This window comes from Balearica regulorum, chromosome 2 (genome assembly GCF_011004875.1).
Source record: "Balearica regulorum gibbericeps isolate bBalReg1 chromosome 2, bBalReg1.pri, whole genome shotgun sequence".
Classification (NCBI taxonomy): Eukaryota; Metazoa; Chordata; class Aves; order Gruiformes; family Gruidae; genus Balearica; species Balearica regulorum.
In genome coordinates this window covers 123,542,128-123,562,336 of record NC_046185.1, presented here as the reverse complement: position 1 = coordinate 123,562,336, position 20,209 = coordinate 123,542,128, and the positions used below count along the sequence as shown (strand labels likewise).

Sequence of the window (20,209 nt, the reverse complement as noted above, 5' to 3'; positions counted from 1 at the left end):
ACGATACAGGTTGAGGCAGAGAGATTCTGCAAAAGAATCTATAGGAATGTGGTTTTCTGGAATCCTGCCACAGGGACAGTTAAATATGTGGTGAGCTAAACATTTATGGAACCTGTTTTCCTCTGACATATTTTAGTTGTACTTAAAAGATAGCTCATATTTGGCTTTACAGAGGCTGTCTGAGCACTCTTGTTGATAGAAACATTCACAAAAGTCCTGTGCTCATGGTAATCCTACTTGGGTAAATTATAGTTGAGATAAAGGACTGCAGCCCCAAGTAGGGTCCAAGACAGTATGATCTACGTGAGTTAATACTCACATAGTGAGTATGGAGTATGTGTCACAGAGTGACCATCAGGATATATCCAGGTCTTAAAAGCAAAGCTTGGATCACTCATTTTCCTTGACTCCTTCCCTCCTGTAGTTGATTCATCAATATCTGTAAGGCAAAAAATGTGCTTTTGCATCATCACATCTCCATTTTCATAATGCTGGCAGTGTCCCCATCACTATCAAAGTTCTGCTGAGGTTATAGATTGTGTACTGGGAGTGGTAGGCAAAATAGAAAAACTGTTGTGTTTAGCACTGTTCCTGGCAAAACCTGGTGTCTTTCTGTTGGATGAGAAGGTTACACAGCTTGGATGTTCTTCATAGCTGCTTCTGTGCTTTCCAACCACTGAGACATGATGTTGTGGAGCTATGCTTTTTGGGAGAACAAGGATAGTCTCCTTCAAGACTTTCTGATAAAGGCATCCTCCTCCTTGGAGATTTCCGTGATGTAGCAAAGTTTTAAATTCAAGCTTCTTCCATCAGGTGGAATTCTTTTACAGCAGCTGAGTAGTTGAGTTCCCATCCCAGCATCTCCCTCAGCAATTTTTTTTTAAAGGGATGGAATCTATCTGCTCCGTAGTGGTATTTTATATATGTACATGTGCCAGAGGAACTAGATGAGAAAAGAGAAATGCAGTAACTATTTTACAAGATAGGAGTAAGAGAAATTGACTGCTGTTTCTGAAATGCATCCTAAGACATAAATAAAGCTTTCCAGTGTAGATATTCCCAAAAATACAGCATGTTGGTTTGGGCTTTATTTAAATGTTGTTGGCTTTTGAGAGTTCTGTAATGATACTAAAAAAATAAGAGGAATGTAAACTACAGCGTGAGGCCTCAATGAAAGTTTTACATCTACAAACAACAGAAACAAAGCGAACAACTTCAAGATAGTGAATAGACTTTGGGTGAGGCCTACTGTTTAAAAGGTCCTGAGAAATCATAAAAAAGATGTGAACCATAGAGTAAGAATGTTGTCCTGCAATCCTGGCTCCACCAGAATCCATGGAGTTGATATTTCCTATGTGGCTGCTGTCGTGTCTCTTCCCTAATATCCACCCCACGTGCTGGTTTGCATGTTCATACATTTTAACCGACTGATCTATGCTGAACTGGTTGGTTGAAAGCTTCATAGCCAAGAAACCGCAGTCTTTTATTTGGAGACCTCTCCCTGGACAAGGAAGGAAGGAAAGCTAGAATTAGGCTTCCTGTAAAAGTCAAAATAAGAAAACAAACATTAGAGAGTAGATGACAAAACTCACATTTTAGGAGACCAAACACACGTTTTAGGATGGCTTCCTTCAGATGTGCGAATCTGTGTTTTCTTTGTTGACTTTCCCATTATATCCACTTTTTTTTGTTCTCATGCAAAATGAAAGGTTGCTTCTGTCCAGAGTGTTCAAGTGACTTTGGTTGTCTGAACGGGAGAAAACCTTGAGGAGTTGGCTCATGTGGTATGAAGTGTGCAACAGGATAGTCAAGCATTTTTAGAGATGGACATTCAAGTGACTACAAGAAGAGGAGCAATCTTGCTGATCGGGAAGCACTCATTGGTTGTGGGCCCCTCAGGGAATGAGTGAATACACTTCCCTTGGGAAGAAACCTAACAACTTGTCATTCTCCAGCCAGGATTTTGTTGATTAGAGACAGGTCCGAGTTCATGTGACTTGGAAGGAGACCAATCTTTCCTGGATTTCTAAGTCCTCAGAGTCTAGTAGCAGACTGTGATCAGAAGAGAGGTTGGGGTTCACATCTGACTCCAGATTTAATCTCAGGCCCTTTGCAGAGGTTGGTTTCAACATCAGTCTGATAGGGGAAAGTCAAACTTAGCTTTCGCCCAGTTAGTTTAGAACTAGATGAGATATCGAAGTGGGCAAAGCCAAGCTGTATTAATGAACAACACACCAACACCTGCTAGAGCAATGTGACAATATCACTTTAAATCAGATGCTGAAGTGTGGAAGAAAGGTTGTCCACTTGGGCAGTTTATCCAGTACCTTGAAGTGCCAGAGGAATGAAGAGAAGCACTGCACTGTCAGTCTCTATTAAAGAATTTTTGGAAGAAAATTCAAGTGCAGTCAGTTCTGGATGTCCTAAAACCCCATTAGCTTTCACCATTAAACCTGTTCAGAAATTAGCTGGGTCTAGCTTTTGCCAGTAATTGAGTTACGGCCTACCACTCTAACTTAGAAACTTAAGGTTTGTGACCTTGCAGTAGATTGCTGCATTCCAGATAGTTGGTTTTGGGTTTCTTTTTTGTTTGTTTTGTTTGTTTGTTTGTTTTTATCAAGTGGCTTGGTTTGGAGATCCCTTCTTGGAAGAGGTCCAAACATATTTTCATATGTTTGTTCCAGTGGGTGAGTCTTGGCAGAACCTGGCATGGCCAGGGACGGCACAGGAATGAGCCCCACCTCTCAACAAGCATGATGTGCTTGAACCAGTTTACCTAAGGACCCACCTTCATGTGGCTTTTGGCTCCAGTGCAGCGGGCGTTAGAGAGGACTGAGTCGAGCCTATGGCAGAGGCATCCATCGTGACACAGCTGCCCAGTGAAACATGGAGCCATGTGAGCTCAGAGCTGAAAGCAGTGTAGATGCAGATAAAGTCTTTGCAGTTTGAGCAGCAGATGTCTTTCCCCCATGCTCAGTTGTGAGGCACTTGGCACCCTGCCACAGGTTTCCTCTGTGAACTTGGGTGAGTCACTTAATCTCTCCCTTGATATTTGTCTGTATTGTTCATCCAGACTTTTAGGACCATAGCTTGTTTCTTACTGGGTAGAGGGACAGTCCCTCGTTATCAGGTTGTTTCGATCATTACTGGAACTTAGCTATTAGTTTCTCCTCAACATGTGGTAAATATGAGGTACCATCCAGAAGAGAGGAATAATTATTCCATATAAGCCATAATGATGATTATATTAACACATACAGATCACTAGACTGAAGACCTTTTTAGTTCCTACCACACCTACTTCAATGATGTTTTGTTCTTCTGTATGGCTCCTGGAAGTTTTTTGCAATACAAATAATTAAGAACAAGAAACGTTTACCTGGGGCTTAAAATTCAGCCGGCCCGTAACATACTGCCAGCATTCTCCACCTGAGTAAGTGCTCCCAGTGAGCTCATCAGAACCCTCCCCTCTGTGTAGGAGCTTCTTCTAAACCATTAAAATCATTGGGAGTTTTGCCACTGATTACAATGGCAGTAAGGTCAGGGACCTTAGATCAGTACCAGAGCATGCTAGTGATGAGAGGGATGTGTGATTTGGATGAAGAGGCAAGACTTTTCTCTCAGTCCCTCACAATGGCTTAGAAATCCATTGAAAATGTTAGCAAGAGGCCTTTTTATTTCCTTCTGGAAAAAAACATGTGTATTTAATTCCTGTAATAAAATATTCTAATGGTAGTAAATTGTGAAGTTCTAGAAAGAAAAAAACTGATTTCTCAGCTAGTGGAGGAGAGAGGGGGAAATTACAAATCCCTGGTTGCCCATTATTGGTTGACTAGCAACATTTGGCCACAGAGAGCAATATGAACATAGTTTTAACATGCAGGTGGCTACAAGAGAAGGGCTGTGCTGTATGAAGCCCAGTATCTCCTTAAAGTGGTTCAACCTACTTTTCTAAATATATTACAAAGTGAGGCAGACTGAAACTGTTGTAGATGGTCTGCTCCACTTCAGATAGTCACATATTCATTTTAGCTTTAGAAAAAAAGTTTATGTTGGCATTTTCTGTTCCTTGTAGTCACGCTGGCTTTTCAAAATAGTTTTTGAACTAAAAATATGTTTCCTGAAATTCATACACTGGGACAAAAAAATATCTCTTCCCTTACTGCTACCACACTGAAGCAGATGGTGAGTACTAACACTCAGAACCAGTAAGCAAGTAATTCTTCAATGCCTGGGTGCAGAAATGTAGCTGTTGGGTCAAAGTAGACTTCTACAAGACAGACTGTCATTGCAAGTTAGTTTGAGTTCAAGTTCCCTTGAGTTAGACCAGGAAGACTCCAGTAGCAGATTACATGAGCTGCACAGATGCCCTATTGCATTTCCAGCTTGAGTTCACCCACAAGCTCTGGCAGACCATCTGCCTTAAGTTGAAAGTCAGTTCCAGCTCTGTGTTTTTCTGTGTGAACAGTAATCAGATTAGGGACAACACTCAGGTTATGCCTCAGGTTAGTAAAGGCAAACTTGCAAAATTCACCATGATCCAGGTCATAATGATGTCACCCACCTAACATGCTTTCCCACTATGGTATCTACAGTTACTTTGGCACACAGACCATGATGCAATATATTGTACATGGGGGACAGATATGCTGCCTGTGAATAATGCAAATGGGTGACTACAGAGTAATTATTTCAGTCCAAACTGGACTCAGAATAAGCTTGATTCTGCAAAATACAAAGCAACTTTTGCTCCCTCTGAAGTCAATAGAAGTTGATTTCACTTTTCACATTCACTTTGATTAACCTGGTCTTGACATTGTGGCACTTGTCCTGTTGTAAAGAAAATTGGTAGCTGTGAAAGAGCAAAGATTTTCTAATTTAAGATGGGAGGGAGTGTTTGCTGCTGATGAAAACCTTATCTTCATAATAAGCAATAACACAGTCTGATAATCTGCCATTATTGAGTTTCCTTCTCTTTTTTTTCCTTAAGCTGAAATTATGTCACCTGTAGACAGAAATAAGGAAAATGGATTGCAAATGCCGAACCTATGCAAATTTTGTGACATTAAAGTAACAACCTGCTCAAACCAACATCAGTGCAAGAGCAACTGCAACATCACTGCTATCTGTGAGAAGAATAATGAAGTCTGTGTTGCTATATGGTAAGTTATTTCTTCATACAGGTGAGGAGGGGAGCACACCCTCATCCATCATTACTTAGTACTTTCCTCGATTGCTTTGATATTCAGAATGTTCCTGCTACCTCACCAGGCTTTGCTCTCTCACTTCCAACTCATGTCTGTGCTCAGCATACTGAGAGTTTCTTGAGGTTAACAACAATTCTGATATGAAATGTTCTGGGAATTTTTTTCTTTCAAAGCAGTTCTGTTTCAGCTTATGCTGTTATTGGAAAAGAGGTATGTTTTTGCTCAAACCATTAAGCTGCATCCACCCACAGCACTGAGAGTAGAAACAGATTTGAGACTCAGAGAGGATTGTGGTGGCATTTGCTGAAGAAAGGCAATTCTCTTTCAGGTTTCAAAGTAAACTAGATTATGTAAGTCTATCACAGGAGGCTTATTTACTGTGTATAGTTAGAAATACTTTCTCTTAATGGTAAAAAAAAGAAATCTTCTGTGTATGTAGTGACTCCGATGTAAGCATGGTGCTTTTTATATAGCATATTTCTAGGTTCAAAGAAACCAAGGGTATATGAAAATGAGTTGTAACACTTTTTTAAGCAGTCTAAAAACTGGGCTTTTGCCCTTCAATAAAAGATAAGCCACTCCTACCAAAGAAAACCAGAAATACTCTTAATGAGTTCATATGTGAACAAAAGGAACAGAACTGAGTATTGGCAACATTGCTGCTGATTTAGGAACATAATTAGAATCACTTACAGAAAGGCATAATTAATTCATTTATTGAGGGATTAGTTGTGTCTATTGACTTGAAGAGGTGTTCAGCATAATTGGAAGTAGACACTTGAAATGCAGGATCAGTCCAGTGTGCTGTTCCTTATTTGTCCTGTGCTCCTTTAGTAAGTGGTCACTGTCTATTATTGCCATACAAAGTGGCTGTAGTGCAATTTAAGATACATTCTCGATTTTTTCATGTCAACTTATCCAAAAGGCAAATGAGTTGAGAACTGTATTTAAAGTACTCTTTGCCTCTGAGTCTTGTGTCAATAAAATGAAATCTGTGGAACAAGACAAAACACAGGAGTATGGTCCAGTTTATCAGCTGTAAATATTTCTGTGACAGCGAGGCAACTCTAGCTTGCACAAGTTCTGTTGTTGGTTTTGTTTTGGGTTTTGTTTTTGTTTGGGTCTTTTTGGTTGTTTTTTGGTTTTTTTTTTACATTATAAGGATAACTCCAGAAATTGTGCTGATTATAGGCCTCAAAAATAAAACAAAAAGGCCGAATCACTAGAAATTCTTCAAATTTTGAGGAAATAATTCAGTATTTATCATAATTTCTCACAGATTTTTTACTGTCTGCACAGTGACCACAAAAACCAAAAGTATGTTCTGAAGTTCACAGCAGTTCATTGAGCATTAGCCTGAATAATTCTGGATGAGATTTTCAAAGGCACTCACTGGAACTTAGTGGTAATATGATACAGGAATAGCTGTGCCATTGTACAAATGCCCCAGTGTGAGGAGCCCAGACACAGCCAAACTTACCCCATTCAGAAAGGCCGGAGAAGAACATATGATACTTTTTAAATCCCAGTTGAGCTCTCAAAAGAGGCAAATTTCAGGCAGGCACAGTCCTGTCTGCTCCTTTTGTAAAATATTGCTTTGATTTCAGTTTTCTCCTTTTCCTTTTCAGGAGACAAAATGATGAAAATGTGACATTAGAAACAATATGTCATGATCCCCAGAAAACACTCTATGGTCATGTGTTGGATGACTCCAGCTCAGAGCAGTGTTTGATGAGGGAAAAGAAGGAAGATGGGGGATTGATGTTCATGTGTTCCTGTACAGGTGAAGAATGCAATGATATGCTCATTTTTCCATCAGGTGGGTTTAATAATTCACCCTGCATTCCTAGGGTATACCTTACAAGTAATATTAACTGTGTCACACCAATGGACTTTGGAATTGCATTTTGTGGAGGAAAACTTCTCGGGGCAGGAGATATTTTGGTCTCTTCTGAGTCTTGCAAAACCTCAACCTTTCTTTTCTGCATTCAGAGGATATTTCTTCCTGCCAGGCTATCCTCCTTTTGAAGTAAGTCTGATACTCAGCTCAAGACATTGCACTTAAAAGTTGATGAAAAGAAAGGTGAAAGCAAGATGTTTAGAGTTGTTCTGTTGACACACCAAAATGCACCATATGCTAATTACATTATAAAGCATATACAAGAAGCGAATGCCATATTTAAGGTCTTGCCTCTTCTAAAAGGCTGTACTGCCATAGTGTGGCATCTGCACGTACAGATACTACTGAGTAACTCGATAGGATGTGAATTTAAAGTCAGCTTCTCTGTTGTAACTGACCACCTGCACTTGTTCTGTGGTGGGCGTGGAGTAGCTAGAAGATTCCTTTGCTGGTGGATATGCTACTTCATGCTTACTACAGCACAAGGACATGTATTTGAGTTCAGTTAAACCAGTGAAATCCAAGTGTAGACTACTATCATAAGTGCATAACCTTCTACTTCATGAATGCCTATATCAAGCACTGCAAATACAGTAAAGACAGTGCAGGTGTGTACAGTGCTGGTGAACCTCATGCTGCATACACAGATGTGCATGTGTGCACGCATACACCTCACTTTATTTTCTCCTACCTGCTGGATCCCACAATGATTCTTTTACTGAGACTAAGTCAGGTCTCTCACAGGCAAGTGTGAGGCCTCCTGTGGGGAACTTTGTGTGCACGCTTCTAAATAAGTGTGGCACACAGCACCTATCCTTATCACCTGTAAGTTCCTCAGAAAAGGAGGAATCAAATCCTCGTCTGAGGTAATGGAGGGTTGGGACACTGTTTCCACTCCTGGGAAACATGGTGCATGACTGCACTGAGGTGGACAGCTATGTGAGTGGCTTCTAGCTCTTGTTTCCCAGCCATCAAAGAAGGCTAACTAGTTTAGGTTGCAAAACCACACCAGATTAGCTGAGAGCAAGCTAGAAAGTCTTTGCCTCCCTTGGCCCAGACTGTCCATATCCTTCCCTCTTCCTCATCCCCTCCCCAAACTTAATTTGAAACCAGACAACCTGACTGCTGATTTGTGGTTGTGTGACCAACCCTTACTTGGGTGGGCTTTAAAGGAGTTGGAGTAAATACTGATATGGATTTGAGCACAGGTGGTAGACCCAGGACCTAATTCTAACAGATTGCTTTAATTTTATTGAAGAGAGTGTGTTCCTAGTGAAAAGATCTTACTGTGTGTTGGCTGTCTGGAGTTTTTATACAAAGCAAACCACGCCCTTGTGGATTTTGGCTAATTTGTTATAAATTATTCACATTATAGCTTTTTTCTCCTGGAGCTATGTAGCTGAATACAGTTGCTCTGACAAGTGTGTGTCTTCTGCGTGTATGGTTATGAAAACTGTACTGTAAATTCAACATCAAGTGCCTTCATTCCCATCAACTCTGCAGCCCCCCTCACACTTCCAGAGCAGCCTAAAAGGAGCTGTAGGATAAATTAAACCCCAGTCTTTTACCCTAATTCATTTCACTCTTCAGAGTGGAGCTTTTCCTTCTAGGTCATGTGCTGTCAGCACTCTAGGTGACGCATGAAAACTGTGCCCTGCATTCACATGTAGTAAGTGAATAAATACAGATAAAAATTAAAGTAATGTAAAACTTCAGTTTGTAACATTTCCAGTTCATTCACAAACACAAGCATTAGCTCCAGTTGGGAGGGGGGGAAAATTGAGCCTTTGTCATTCCTTTTTTATTATTGTGGATTAGTGTTTCTTTTAAGTGAAAACAGCCCCTTTGGGTTGCTTGCCTGGTTAGCCATGGCAGGAAGACAAACGATTTTTACAGTATCAGACATGCGGTTTCCTGTCTGTGTTTAACTTTGAGCAGAACATCACAGCCAGCTGGTCCACGGCTCCTCCAGACAACTAGATAATAGCCTGTAATAATTTTGCCTTTGGAATGACTGTCATCCAGATCTATTCTGTGCATTGTTCTTGCCTTTTTTTCTCTCTACATTTCTTGTACACCAGAGCAAGATTTTTTTGCAGTGTTTTTGCACATCCTGTAGTTTTAGAGAGTGGACAAATGCTAGTCTAAAAAAGCCTGATCAAAAAGTGATTGTACTCATTTATGAGCAGAAACTGAGATGATAAAAAAGATGGTAATTTTTGCCTGATAATCACAGCCTTTCCTTTCAAGCTATTGCTCTAAATGATCAGTGTTCTAGCTCTTCTTCCTCCTGGGTGCATGCTTAAGACAGACCAGATTTAGTTTCTTCCTGGCGTTTCTGAGGTAAGAAAGAAAATTGTGGGTAAGGCAACAAGTTCTAATTTCCACCAGAGGTTAGTCACAACATTCCAGTGATTCACAGCTGAGCTGTTATTGCTTATAGAAGAATTGGTTTATATCACTGTTGGCTTATATCAGTTTTGACTGTGAAAGGTAAACATCTAAAGGTTTTGGGTAGTGGGAGATGTTGTGACTCACCAAGTGTGGCTTTGGAAATGTTTGAAGTAGTTACATCCAAATCAAATGCCTGTTTCTTGTACGAACTTTCGTTTAATTTGCCAATCTGCAAAATAAGCAAGACACAGTCAGACATGTGCCTAAACATCCCTGTAGTTCTGCTGTGTCAGGGGGCTTCTGACCCTGAATCAGATCCCTGGCATTTCAGGCCACAGGCAGCTGGTGGAAAATGCTGTGTGCAGAATCATTCCAAACAATGTTCTGTAGTTCTTGGAGAAATAATATATAGGAGACAGGTAGCCATTGCAAATCTGACTACTCTGTGTTTATTTTTTAATCCCTTTCTCTTTTGCCAAACAAAATTGTGGGTGACTAGCAAGCAGCTTACACCCCTGTGGTGGAAAAATGCTTCTCATGGCAAAACTCAATGCCAGTCTGTTTTAATTATTATTTATTCAAATGTCTAATGTCAGTGTTACCAGAAGGCAAAGCCAGGGAGCAAAACCACTGGAAAAGATTAGCCAAAATTCAGGGGGGAAAGGCTCTGGCTGGCTAGAAGTTGGCTAGGTGGCAGACAGGGGCCAGGTCCTGCTGTCATGGAAAAGATGAGTGCAGGACTGGACTACCAGTTTTTTCCTCCCTGATGTCTAGTTGTGTCTGGTGGATCTTCTGCATCTTGCTTTGCCTTCTTATGTTCTGACCTCTTGTGATGAACAAAGTCTGTCTGTAGCTGTTTGCACAGTTCCAGGCCTCCCTTGGTGTTTGGGCAGCTTTGTTCCTCAGCCTTCCCCTCACCGCACCATCTCTCTGCTTCTATTCATCAGCCAGTGCGAGCATGACAAATGCCTAACAAAGTTCTTTATTAACAATCCTAAGCTATTTGGCTGAGGTCAGGGCTTGTTTACCCAAAGGGACCAAGTAGGACTGTGCTTTTTCCAGCCTCACGTCTGACCTGTTCTCCACGGGCAGGGATGACCAGGCACTCATTGTAGCGGGGGAGCTGGGATACCTGTGTGTTACTCCATGCATGACCTACCTGCTATGCAGCACAATTTCTCCCTGTTGTGCAGGCTCATTCATTCAGCAGCGTGCAAAAGGGTGACCCCAGCACTGGAGACTGCAGACAGGAAAACAAATCTTTTCAGTAGTGTTGTCGTTATATGTGCAGTTGTTATCCTGGGCATGGAGTTCAAATCCAAGCAAAAATGCAGAGAACTCAAAATTTGGAAACAGGGTTTGCAGAGCTGTAGCCCAGCTCCATTTGGTTTAGAGTCATTTCATTCTAATAATTTATGTGGTGATCGCTTTTCATCCTCATGTCTCTTGCCCTGCTATGCAGATCTTCATGCAGTTTGCAACTGAGGTGCCTCTGGGATTGTTCAGGTAGTCTCTGTTTATTCCTCATGTACTGCAAGATGAGGTCATTATTTTGGGCATTCCCACTGCACTCGGACTTAATGTGGGAGAAACCTTTAGCAGCAACAATGTATACAAATTTTAATGATTATCTGAATCATCCAAACAGTTGCCTTGAAATATCAAAACTTTAGTGATAGAGATGACTGACAGGCCAGCACGAGTTTATGAGAATAATGAAGCTAGTTGGGGAAGTGTGTTGGATGGGGGGAGGATGTTGTGTTGCTAGCAATCTTCACATTGATCATGGATTTACTAAGTTTGCTAATTGAGAGTCTAAAAGACGTAAGTATTTGATTAATCAATTGTGGCTGAGTCATTTGCCCGAACAAATTACAGCCTATGGATTTGCAGTGTGCCAAGTGCTGTGATTGCTCACTGTGTACGGTTGTTGCCTGGGAGACCTGATATTGTTCTGCTTCCTGAACCACCACAAGCATGCCTGCGTGATGCCTTGTCCTGTGCCCAGATCGCAGGAGATATGGGTAATGTTTTAGAATTTCCTTAACTTGGTATCTCTTGCTTGTCTCTAACATGTTGCCCCCGTCTTTTCCTTTCTTTCTCTCTCTCCTCTTCCTCTCCTTACTAGAGTCAATCGCTTGTTAGTGATTTTACTTGACTACATAGGAGGATCTCAGACTTAAGAGCAGACTTAAGACCTGTGCACAAACAGCCGCCAGGCCATAAATACTCATGTGATGAGTTGCCCAGTGCTGAAGGAACAGCAGAAGGGAGATGATTACACCTGAACCGCTTCCAAGTGGATTTTAACAAAGGCTTTCATTAATCTGTTTTTCTGTTATCCAGCTAACATGTTCAGAAGGTAACTGTCTTCCAGCTGCCCCATAAAAGAGGTCAGTAGCATTACATAACGTTGCACAGAGCCTCTCACCGCTTGTATATTGGCATTGTTCTCTATGTTTCCTCTTAGGTATTTGCAGCCACAGAGTCCCACCCAATGCCTGCAGCTGTGCGTAACCAAAGGAGAGGCTGTCTAATACTGAATGTCTGATTCACTTAGTGGGATACAAAGGAAATAGAATGGAAAGAGGCAAAAGAAGCCAGAATTTTATTTTGCTCTGTATTATTTATATTGTTTGCTTCCTAGGAAAATAACCGTGCAGAGCTCAGTTACAGATTTGTGTAAAAACAAACTAGGCAGAGCTCTTCCAGTCTGGTTGGCATATTTGTTACAATTTGCAATACTTGAGACCTTAATAAGTGTGGGAATGTGGCCAACCTTTTATCAGGTTGTCATGGAAGAGACTTTAATAATTACAGACAGAAACAAACTGTAACTAACACTGGCAACATAATATTTTGGGAAAGGTTGGAGGGGTGAAACTCAGACTGAGAGTAAAAATAGTGGTTAGCGTGTGGCATCTGTTGGAACATATTGAAACTGGAGAGATTGATTTGTTCCAGAAAACCACCAGCAAACAGCAGCAGACACTGAGTTGTGTAACTGAGGCATGTATCACAGAAACGCAGTCACATCATGTAAAGGTAGAATATGTTGGCTTTCATATCACTGAGTAGGAAAGCTCAGCTGCAAAAGTCAAACTATGTGAGAGTTGCCATGTACACACAGTGAAGTGACCAGTTAGAATGGGAGAGATAAGAAGGGAATGATCTGGGGGTGGGAGATTTTAAACAAATGAGTGCTGTGCCAGCAAACCAGGGAATTACACTTTCTAGCCAGCAGTGAGGGAATAAAACAGCAACAAACTATTTGTTCTGTCTTAGAGCTTAAGAGTTTCTTAAACCTCCTGGGTGCTGAATAGCATACTTGGCAATCAGTTGAAAAATGAAGTTCTGCTTACAATAGATAAAATATCCATTACATCATTGCTGCCCAGCCTTTTCACTGAAGTAAGCCACCCAGAGGCGACCAAGTTGCCTGCCTCCCGCCTTCGTGACTAAGATGCAGCCATTCCCATCAGGTGATGGGATGCGCATGCATGACTCTTCCAACATGTAACACATATAACTGGGTCATGTAACTGTGAATTTTTCCCGAGCAGAACAGAGATGTCTTGAGTCCTGATCACCCGATCGTGGGTAGTCATGTGCCAAGGCCAAAGCCGCTGGCTCCCAGGGGAGAGCAGCAGTGAGTGCACCACAGCTCTCCAAAACTGCTCATGCCTTTGCCTTACTACCTCTCAGGAAAAGAGGTAAGTGGTGGCACTGAGCAATGGCCTGCAGTAAGTGCTCTAAGGGCTGGGCCTGGTTTGCCAGCCATATCTGGACTGTAGAGCAACATTCAGGCTGGCAAATAACCAAAAGGTCAAGTGAATGAGCTCCCACACCTTTGAGCAAACATCCTTAGGGCACAAATTCTGATCCATGACGATGGCAGTGCTTTTAAAAGACAGCTTTAGAAACACGCTCTAGAGATGGCTTTACCTTGTCACTTCTACTATCTTTGAGGCCCTGTAGCAGGCCAGGCAGACCTACCAGCTACTGAAGCTGGTGCCTCTCCAGGAGGCTGCTTCAGCAGATACTGTGTTTTGGATATCCTGGCAATATCCTCTTTAGACTAAAAGATGAAGACATACAGCTCAAACACAAGTTACCAGCCTTGACAGACTTGGTTTACCTAGTACAAAAAAACCTGTTGTCAAATTCAGGAACTGGCTGCAAGAATTTAACTTTGAGGAAAGCCTACAAGAAATGTCAGGGTTTATTTTCCACTGGATAGCAAGATAGAGTCCACTCTGGTTTTAAAATCAAGTAATCTCTGTCTTCTGCTATCAGATGGTTCTACATAGAGCTGAGGGATGGGTAGAACTGATTTCCTGCCCCACAAAACTATTAAATTTAAAAAAAAACCCACCAAGCTTCATCTCCAGCAAGGATGGAAAATTAAAGTGTTTCCAAGAAACTGTCAAGATGAAAAAATGCAGGTTAGTTTGAGGTGCAGCATTTGAGTTTGATTATTTCTAAGTATTTTGTGTCAAGATCAACCATTTTCTAAGGAAAAAGCCCCCTTACCTCAATAAAAAGATCCCCACCCTCATCCACAAAGCCCAAAAAACAATGCCTGTAAAATTAGCAGAAGTTTTTAAACATAAAAGTTATATCAACTTTCAGACCACTTTTGTCCTCAAGATAGGGGTTTCAGGGAAAAGTACAGGAATGTCAGAAGCAGAGTTTCTGTTTTGAAAATCAACATTTCCCATCTAAAAATGTTTTGGTGAAGATTTCCAAGTCATTTTAATTAAAAAAATACCAAAATCAGGAAGGTACATGAGACACTGTGCTACAGGATTTCATTGTCACTTGAGTATTCTTCAACAGAGATAAACTAAGTTCCCCCAAACAGCTGCTCAGAGTCTGAAACTTCATTTCACTGAAAATGAAGCATTTTATGGAATTAGTTTTCATCCAGAAAGTAGTGCTAAAGAGATGGGCAGACTTTTTCATATTTTATTGCCTCGTGTCTTGCCCAGAAATCGGTATGCATGTAAGATTCAAACTCACATTTTGCCTGATTGAGAATAACCAGAGAGGAAAAGCTCTTCCCTGAATCAGAGAAGGACTTGAACTTGGAGGTCCCATACCCCAGACTAGTCCCTTCACTGGTGGGAATTCAGCACTCATATCTCTTGCCAAATTGCAACATTTGAACAGAATTCTGTTTATGCAAAAACATTCAAAAAGTGTTAGTTTTCATTCCAGTGTGGAATTGAAACCAAACTTTGAAACCTCAGAATTGCTGCAAATCAGAGTTGTCCTCCAGTCAGCTCAAAGGGCTGCTTTGTGTCTCAGGAGCTTGCAAAATAACTAGATCACAGTCCCGGTTCTCGGCCCATATTTTGCAACTGGGTGTTTCTGGGGCTTTTTAAGGCACTAGACAAGCTTGCAATACATCACTGTCAATATGTTTAACCTGAGTTCTGCCAATATCAGATATATTCTTGCCCTGCAGTGTGGCTTTGACTCTGCTGCTTTGAATAAGCAGCAACTTTAGAACTTGCACAAGCAGCAAACAGCGCTGCAGTAGTTCTGTCAGGCCTGGCCATGCATTTCTGCTGCCCTGCGCATTAAGTCCGGGTCTTAATTTTATTGCCATTGTTTTATTTCTTGTTTCCAAAGTTTGGTGACACCGAAGTTCAATTGAAGGCACCCAGTCCAACCTAAAGAATTTGAAGGCAAAGCGCTGTTGTGCTTTGAAGCTTCTTCACTGAACAGGGGCTGTACAGTGTTTCCATTTTCCTTGGCACCTGAGCCCTATTCCCTAAAGGCTTAGGTAGTGTTAAGGGTTGTGCAGATGGCTTGTGCTTAGTTTAAACCGCATACAGGAAGCTTTCTTTTAGCTCAACTTCTCTATTGTTGTGCTATATTAATAGGCTCCTTTGAAGCTTAAGAAAGGACTGATCTGACTAAATAATAGTTCTGGGTGTGGAAAGTTATTTAGGACCACTGTTTGCAAAACCCAAAAGGCTGTTTCATTTAACCGTTTCCTTGCCTGCCTGTGCAGCCAGGTTTTGCTCGTTGCAGTGCTCAAAATGAGGAAGCTGCACTCCCATTTTTGAAATGATGGGCTTTGAGTTATAGGTATTTATTTATAAGCAAATGAACATATTTATTCTTAGATTGCTGTAGTCAAGCCAGAAAATGTTGGCTAGCCACTATGCAAATATACAGATATGCTCTGAATTTTGATCCTGCCCTGACTTTGTGTGCAGATTCCACAGAGAAGTACCCCAACCTTAGCTTGTGCTGGAAGGGCTGATTTTGTTTTGCTCGTATCCGCAGTCAAAATCAGAGGCAGTTCCCGAAGTGCCTTGCTCGGACCGGCCCTCAGTGCCACCAGCGCTTCGCTGCTGCTGTCCCCTTTAATTCTGCTGGCAGGCAGCTCAGTCCTCCTTTAAGCTCAGGGTTCAGCCTTGTCAGTCCTGACACTCAGTTCTCCCTGTTGAATGCTCATTCTTGCACTTCCAAAGCCCTGAGTGAGACTTGCTTAGTGTCTTAAAAAGAAAAAACGAGCACACCCTTCGTCCCTGCTGCTTTAGGTGGGGATATGCAGCCGTATGCTCTTCACCCCCTACCTCCCTACTTCCTCCAAGGGACGGTGCCAAAGTGGATGTGTCACTTTGCAGCAGGGGCGCAGGACAATACAGTGCTCAGGGGAAGTGGCCAAACTGCTCAGCTTCTGCTTTGATTAAAAACTTCTTTTCATTCTTTTTCAAGTGCCCGTTTGCAACATCAACAGTTTCTCCCTTCCACCCAGAAATTCCCCTGCACCACAAGCAGAGCTTTCTCTTGTGCAAAAAGAGGAAGAGCCAAAGGGGCCATGAAGTCTGCTGGAGACTTCTTAGCTGTAGGCCAAAATAATCCAGCCTGCTCTAAGGCATTATAGGAATGATCAGAGACTCTCAGACAGGTAGCCATAACAGTTAAGGACTGGAGCTTTTGGGTGAGTTTCTTCTCAGAGCTGAACATGCACCCAACCACCTCCAACTGCCTGGAACTCATGGGGAGAAATTTGAAAGAGAACTAACACATCTTGGGTTTTTTCTCCCTCATTTAGAAGACATTGGTATTTCAAATATCTGAGCTACATACTGCAGTTCTGTGGCAAAGAAAAAAAGGCTTAGAGCCCTAAAGGGGCATGTTCATCTTTGTTCAAAAGTATACCACATGATACAGGTGACACATTACTCAGTTCCAAGAGCAGAGTCCAAAGTTCAAGCATGCTTTTCTGTGGTCAAGAAAGGATAAAAAAACCCAAACCCCCAGAACCCTAAACATTAATCAAAACTATTTTATCTGATTGTTACAAATCACACTTGCATTCATGCAGCTGTGGCCTGCTTGCAGCCAAAACTCTGAAGCAGCCATCCCACAACACAGTCAGTTCTCCTCCACCGAGGTGTTTCCCAAGTTCTTTATAAAGCAGATTTTCTGAGAGTGAAGAATGCACATGGGAATAAGTGATGCAAATCTTCTGTTTACTGACAGTGACATTGGACTTTCTAAATATATAACTCCAGTAAAAGCCATAAACAAAAACATTTTTTCCCCCTCTTCAGCATGTTGAGAAGCAGAAGGGGTGCCTGTAATCTCTGACAAATTTTAAAGTGGGGTTTTTTTATTTACAATTTAAAAAAAAATAACATTTTGTTGCCAAGGGAAATCACTTTAGAATAAGGATTTGTGGTTTGCATAGCTGTGAAAGAAAGGATTGGTTTAAAAGGGATTGGCTTCATTTTGCATAAATGAAGGAAATTCATTCTTTGTAGGTGCTGCTAGTGAGTGCCACTGACCTGTGCTAGCCGGGAATGTCAGTGCTAGAAAGGCACTTCCTCTTCCTTGAAACCCTGTGAGAGAGGCTGGGATTGAATTACTTGCTCTACATCTGGTTGCTGAACCTTTCAAACAGAGGAAGCACATCCTGGTCCAGAATTCAGGCCTTCTTCCAAATAAAGAACGTACCCTTTAGATGTCCCATTACCTGCCTTTGAATAGCTAATGGCTCCTGCTGTTTGCCAGCTAACTGTGTTTCCAGTGGAAAAGTGATTACAAGGGAAATTGAAGGGTCAGAAGTGCTGCTTGTTCTGATTGTAAACTCTTTCCCCCCACCCCTTTCAGCATTGCTCACCTTCATTTTGAGAGGCACAGAGCAGGGAAACCAGAGGCTCGTGGCTAACGTAGTTCGTGGCAACTTTCCTTCAGAGCTTGTTAAACTTTTCCTTTTCCTATTGTCTTATTTGGCCCGATACACAGAACCTGAGTCAGTGACATGGCTGTAAGCATTCGCCAGAGCATCGTGCTGTCAACACAAGCCACGTGCTTAACTCTGGTTGCAGCTTCAGTTGTTTTAGTCCATTCAGGTTAGACTCCCAATCAGCCCCCTCCCTCATGGAAAGATAACGTAGTACATTTGCTCTGACTCAAAGGAAGAAATAGGCTGGGGGAGTACATTGCCATGTGTCCGATCAAATCAGGTTCAGATAAACTCTGACCCTCCTTCTTTAATCTATTTTCAGAATAAAACTGTTCCCTTTTAAACTGTTTATCTTCCCTGAGAAATACTGAAGTAGGTCACTTCTAGAGGCAACAGGGCAGCTCTCGCCTCTAAAATAATGTTCTATACTGTTCCCAGAACATGCCCCTATTCTAGAATATGTCCCTGTTATTCTTCTGTTCCCTGTCCCTTTCTGTTCCACCTAAGAATATGTTCGTGTGTGGACTGCACCTGCTAAGGAGTTTGGAGTGAAACACCTACTGCTTTACAACAGGGCAGCCGGTGTACAGCCAGCAAGGGACACACAGAAGATGTGTTCAGTTACATAAATCCATGCAAAAAGTACATGGGAGGGGTGACAATTCTCAGATGTGTCATACGTGCCTGATTGTGCCTGCAGGATTCAAACGCCTGCGTACATGTAGGCAGAATTCATTCTAGCAACACTCTTTCACATACATCAAAGTATGAGAATGAGTTTTGTTTTTCAGATGTGTATGCAGGCATACATACTGTGCCTGAATACTAGCCTGGAGTAGTTGTGTGCAGACAACTACTTCAGGCTTCCTCAAGATGTCTTTACATGGATACCGCTGAAATATACTGGATCTGGAGTGATAACTGGGCAAGCGGGAATTCATATGCTGCATTATCTATTTATTTATCAATCTAGTTCTTAGAAAAATTAATGGGTTTAGTAATCACTGGTTAAAGGGGCAGATCTGTCAAGAGTACACTGACAGAGACTTTGGCTATAGTCTTCCAGAAAGTAAAGTTTCATTCATAATATATTAAGAGCCTGAGAGAAGAACAAAGCTATTAAATTACATTAGGTTCTTGCTCATTCAGTTCCAGCTTCTTATAAAATAAGCAGACAGGGAAGTCCTGGTAAGTGGAGGCCTATGTACAAAACAGCATTTTGAGGTAAGAAAGTAATGATAATTTTTATTACTCTCTGTCAGTGGAGGAAATAATGTATTGCACTCTGGATAAAAATTATAATTACTGACAGCTTCCTGTACCCAGAAAGCTATGATATCATTTAATGTATGTCCTCCTTCTGTTCTTCTTTCCAGATGACCCCCATAAGCCAGAGGAGAAAGATGAAATTTCCAAAGTCACAATCATAAGTCTTGTCCCGTTACTGGTGATTTCTGTTGCTGTGATTGTTATCTTTTATGCCTACCGCACTCATAAGAAGAGGAAGCTCAACAAGGCATGGGAGAAGAATGTTAAGCCTAGGAAACATAAGGACTGCAGTGATGTTTGTGCCATTATGTTAGATGATGACCGCTCAGACATCAGCTCTACCTGTGCCAACAACATCAACCACAACACAGAATTGCTGCCCATTGAGTTGGACGTTGTTGTTGGCAAAGGAAGGTTTGCTGAAGTATATAAAGCCAAACTGAAGCAAAACACATCAGAGCAGTATGAAACTGTGGCAGTCAAGATCTTCCCCTATGAAGAATATGCCTCCTGGAAGACCGAGAAAGACATTTTTTCGGATGTAAACCTGAAGCACGAGAACATACTCCAATTCTTGACAGCCGAGGAGCGTAAGACAGATCTTGGGAAACAGTATTGGTTGATCACTGCCTTCCATGCTAGAGGAAACTTGCAGGAATACCTCACACGGCACATTATCAGCTGGGAGGACCTCTGGAAACTGGGTGGGTCCTTGGCCCGAGGGATTGCCCATCTACATAGTGACCACACACCCTGTGGTCGCCCCAAAACACCTATCGTGCACAGAGACCTAAAGAGTTCCAACATCCTGGTGAAAAATGATTTAACCTGCTGTCTCTGTGACTTTGGGTTATCCCTGAGATTGGACCCTTCTCTGTCTGTGGATGACTTGGCTAATAGTGGGCAGGTAAGTTAAAAGTTTGAAAGGGGGGTGGCAGGGGGTGTTGTACCAGTTGGTGTGTCAGTTCCTGGGGCGAACTTAACATTGAAACAACAGTGAGAAATGTGCAACGAAGATTTTGTTATGATCAGAGAGCTGCATATGTATGTGATGCAACCATCCTCTTTATAAGCTTATACTAAGTGTGTATGAACTTGTTAGCTACTCTTTGTGGTGCTGCTACAATGCACACGCACACACATGTGATAAGGATGTGCTTCACATTGTGAGTTGTGCCACAGTTTTCATGCCTGATGGCGTTACAGTTTTGTGTGAGTAGACCCACT

At 41.8% G+C, this 20,209-nt stretch overlaps 1 protein-coding gene across 3 annotated transcripts in view; it reads left to right on the top strand.

Moving 5' to 3' along the window:
- Positions 1 to 20,209, top strand: part of TGFBR2 (transforming growth factor beta receptor 2) — a 61,102-nt gene that overhangs the window by 22,928 nt on the left and 17,965 nt on the right. For all 3 annotated transcript variants that reach the window (XM_075745745.1, XM_075745744.1, XM_075745746.1), the window contains 3 exons: positions 4,991 to 5,162; positions 6,836 to 7,026; positions 19,090 to 19,889. In XM_075745745.1, the coding sequence (XP_075601860.1) occupies positions 4,991 to 5,162; positions 6,836 to 7,026; positions 19,090 to 19,889 (1,163 nt within the window). The remainder of the gene's footprint in view (positions 1 to 4,990; positions 5,163 to 6,835; positions 7,027 to 19,089; positions 19,890 to 20,209) is intronic.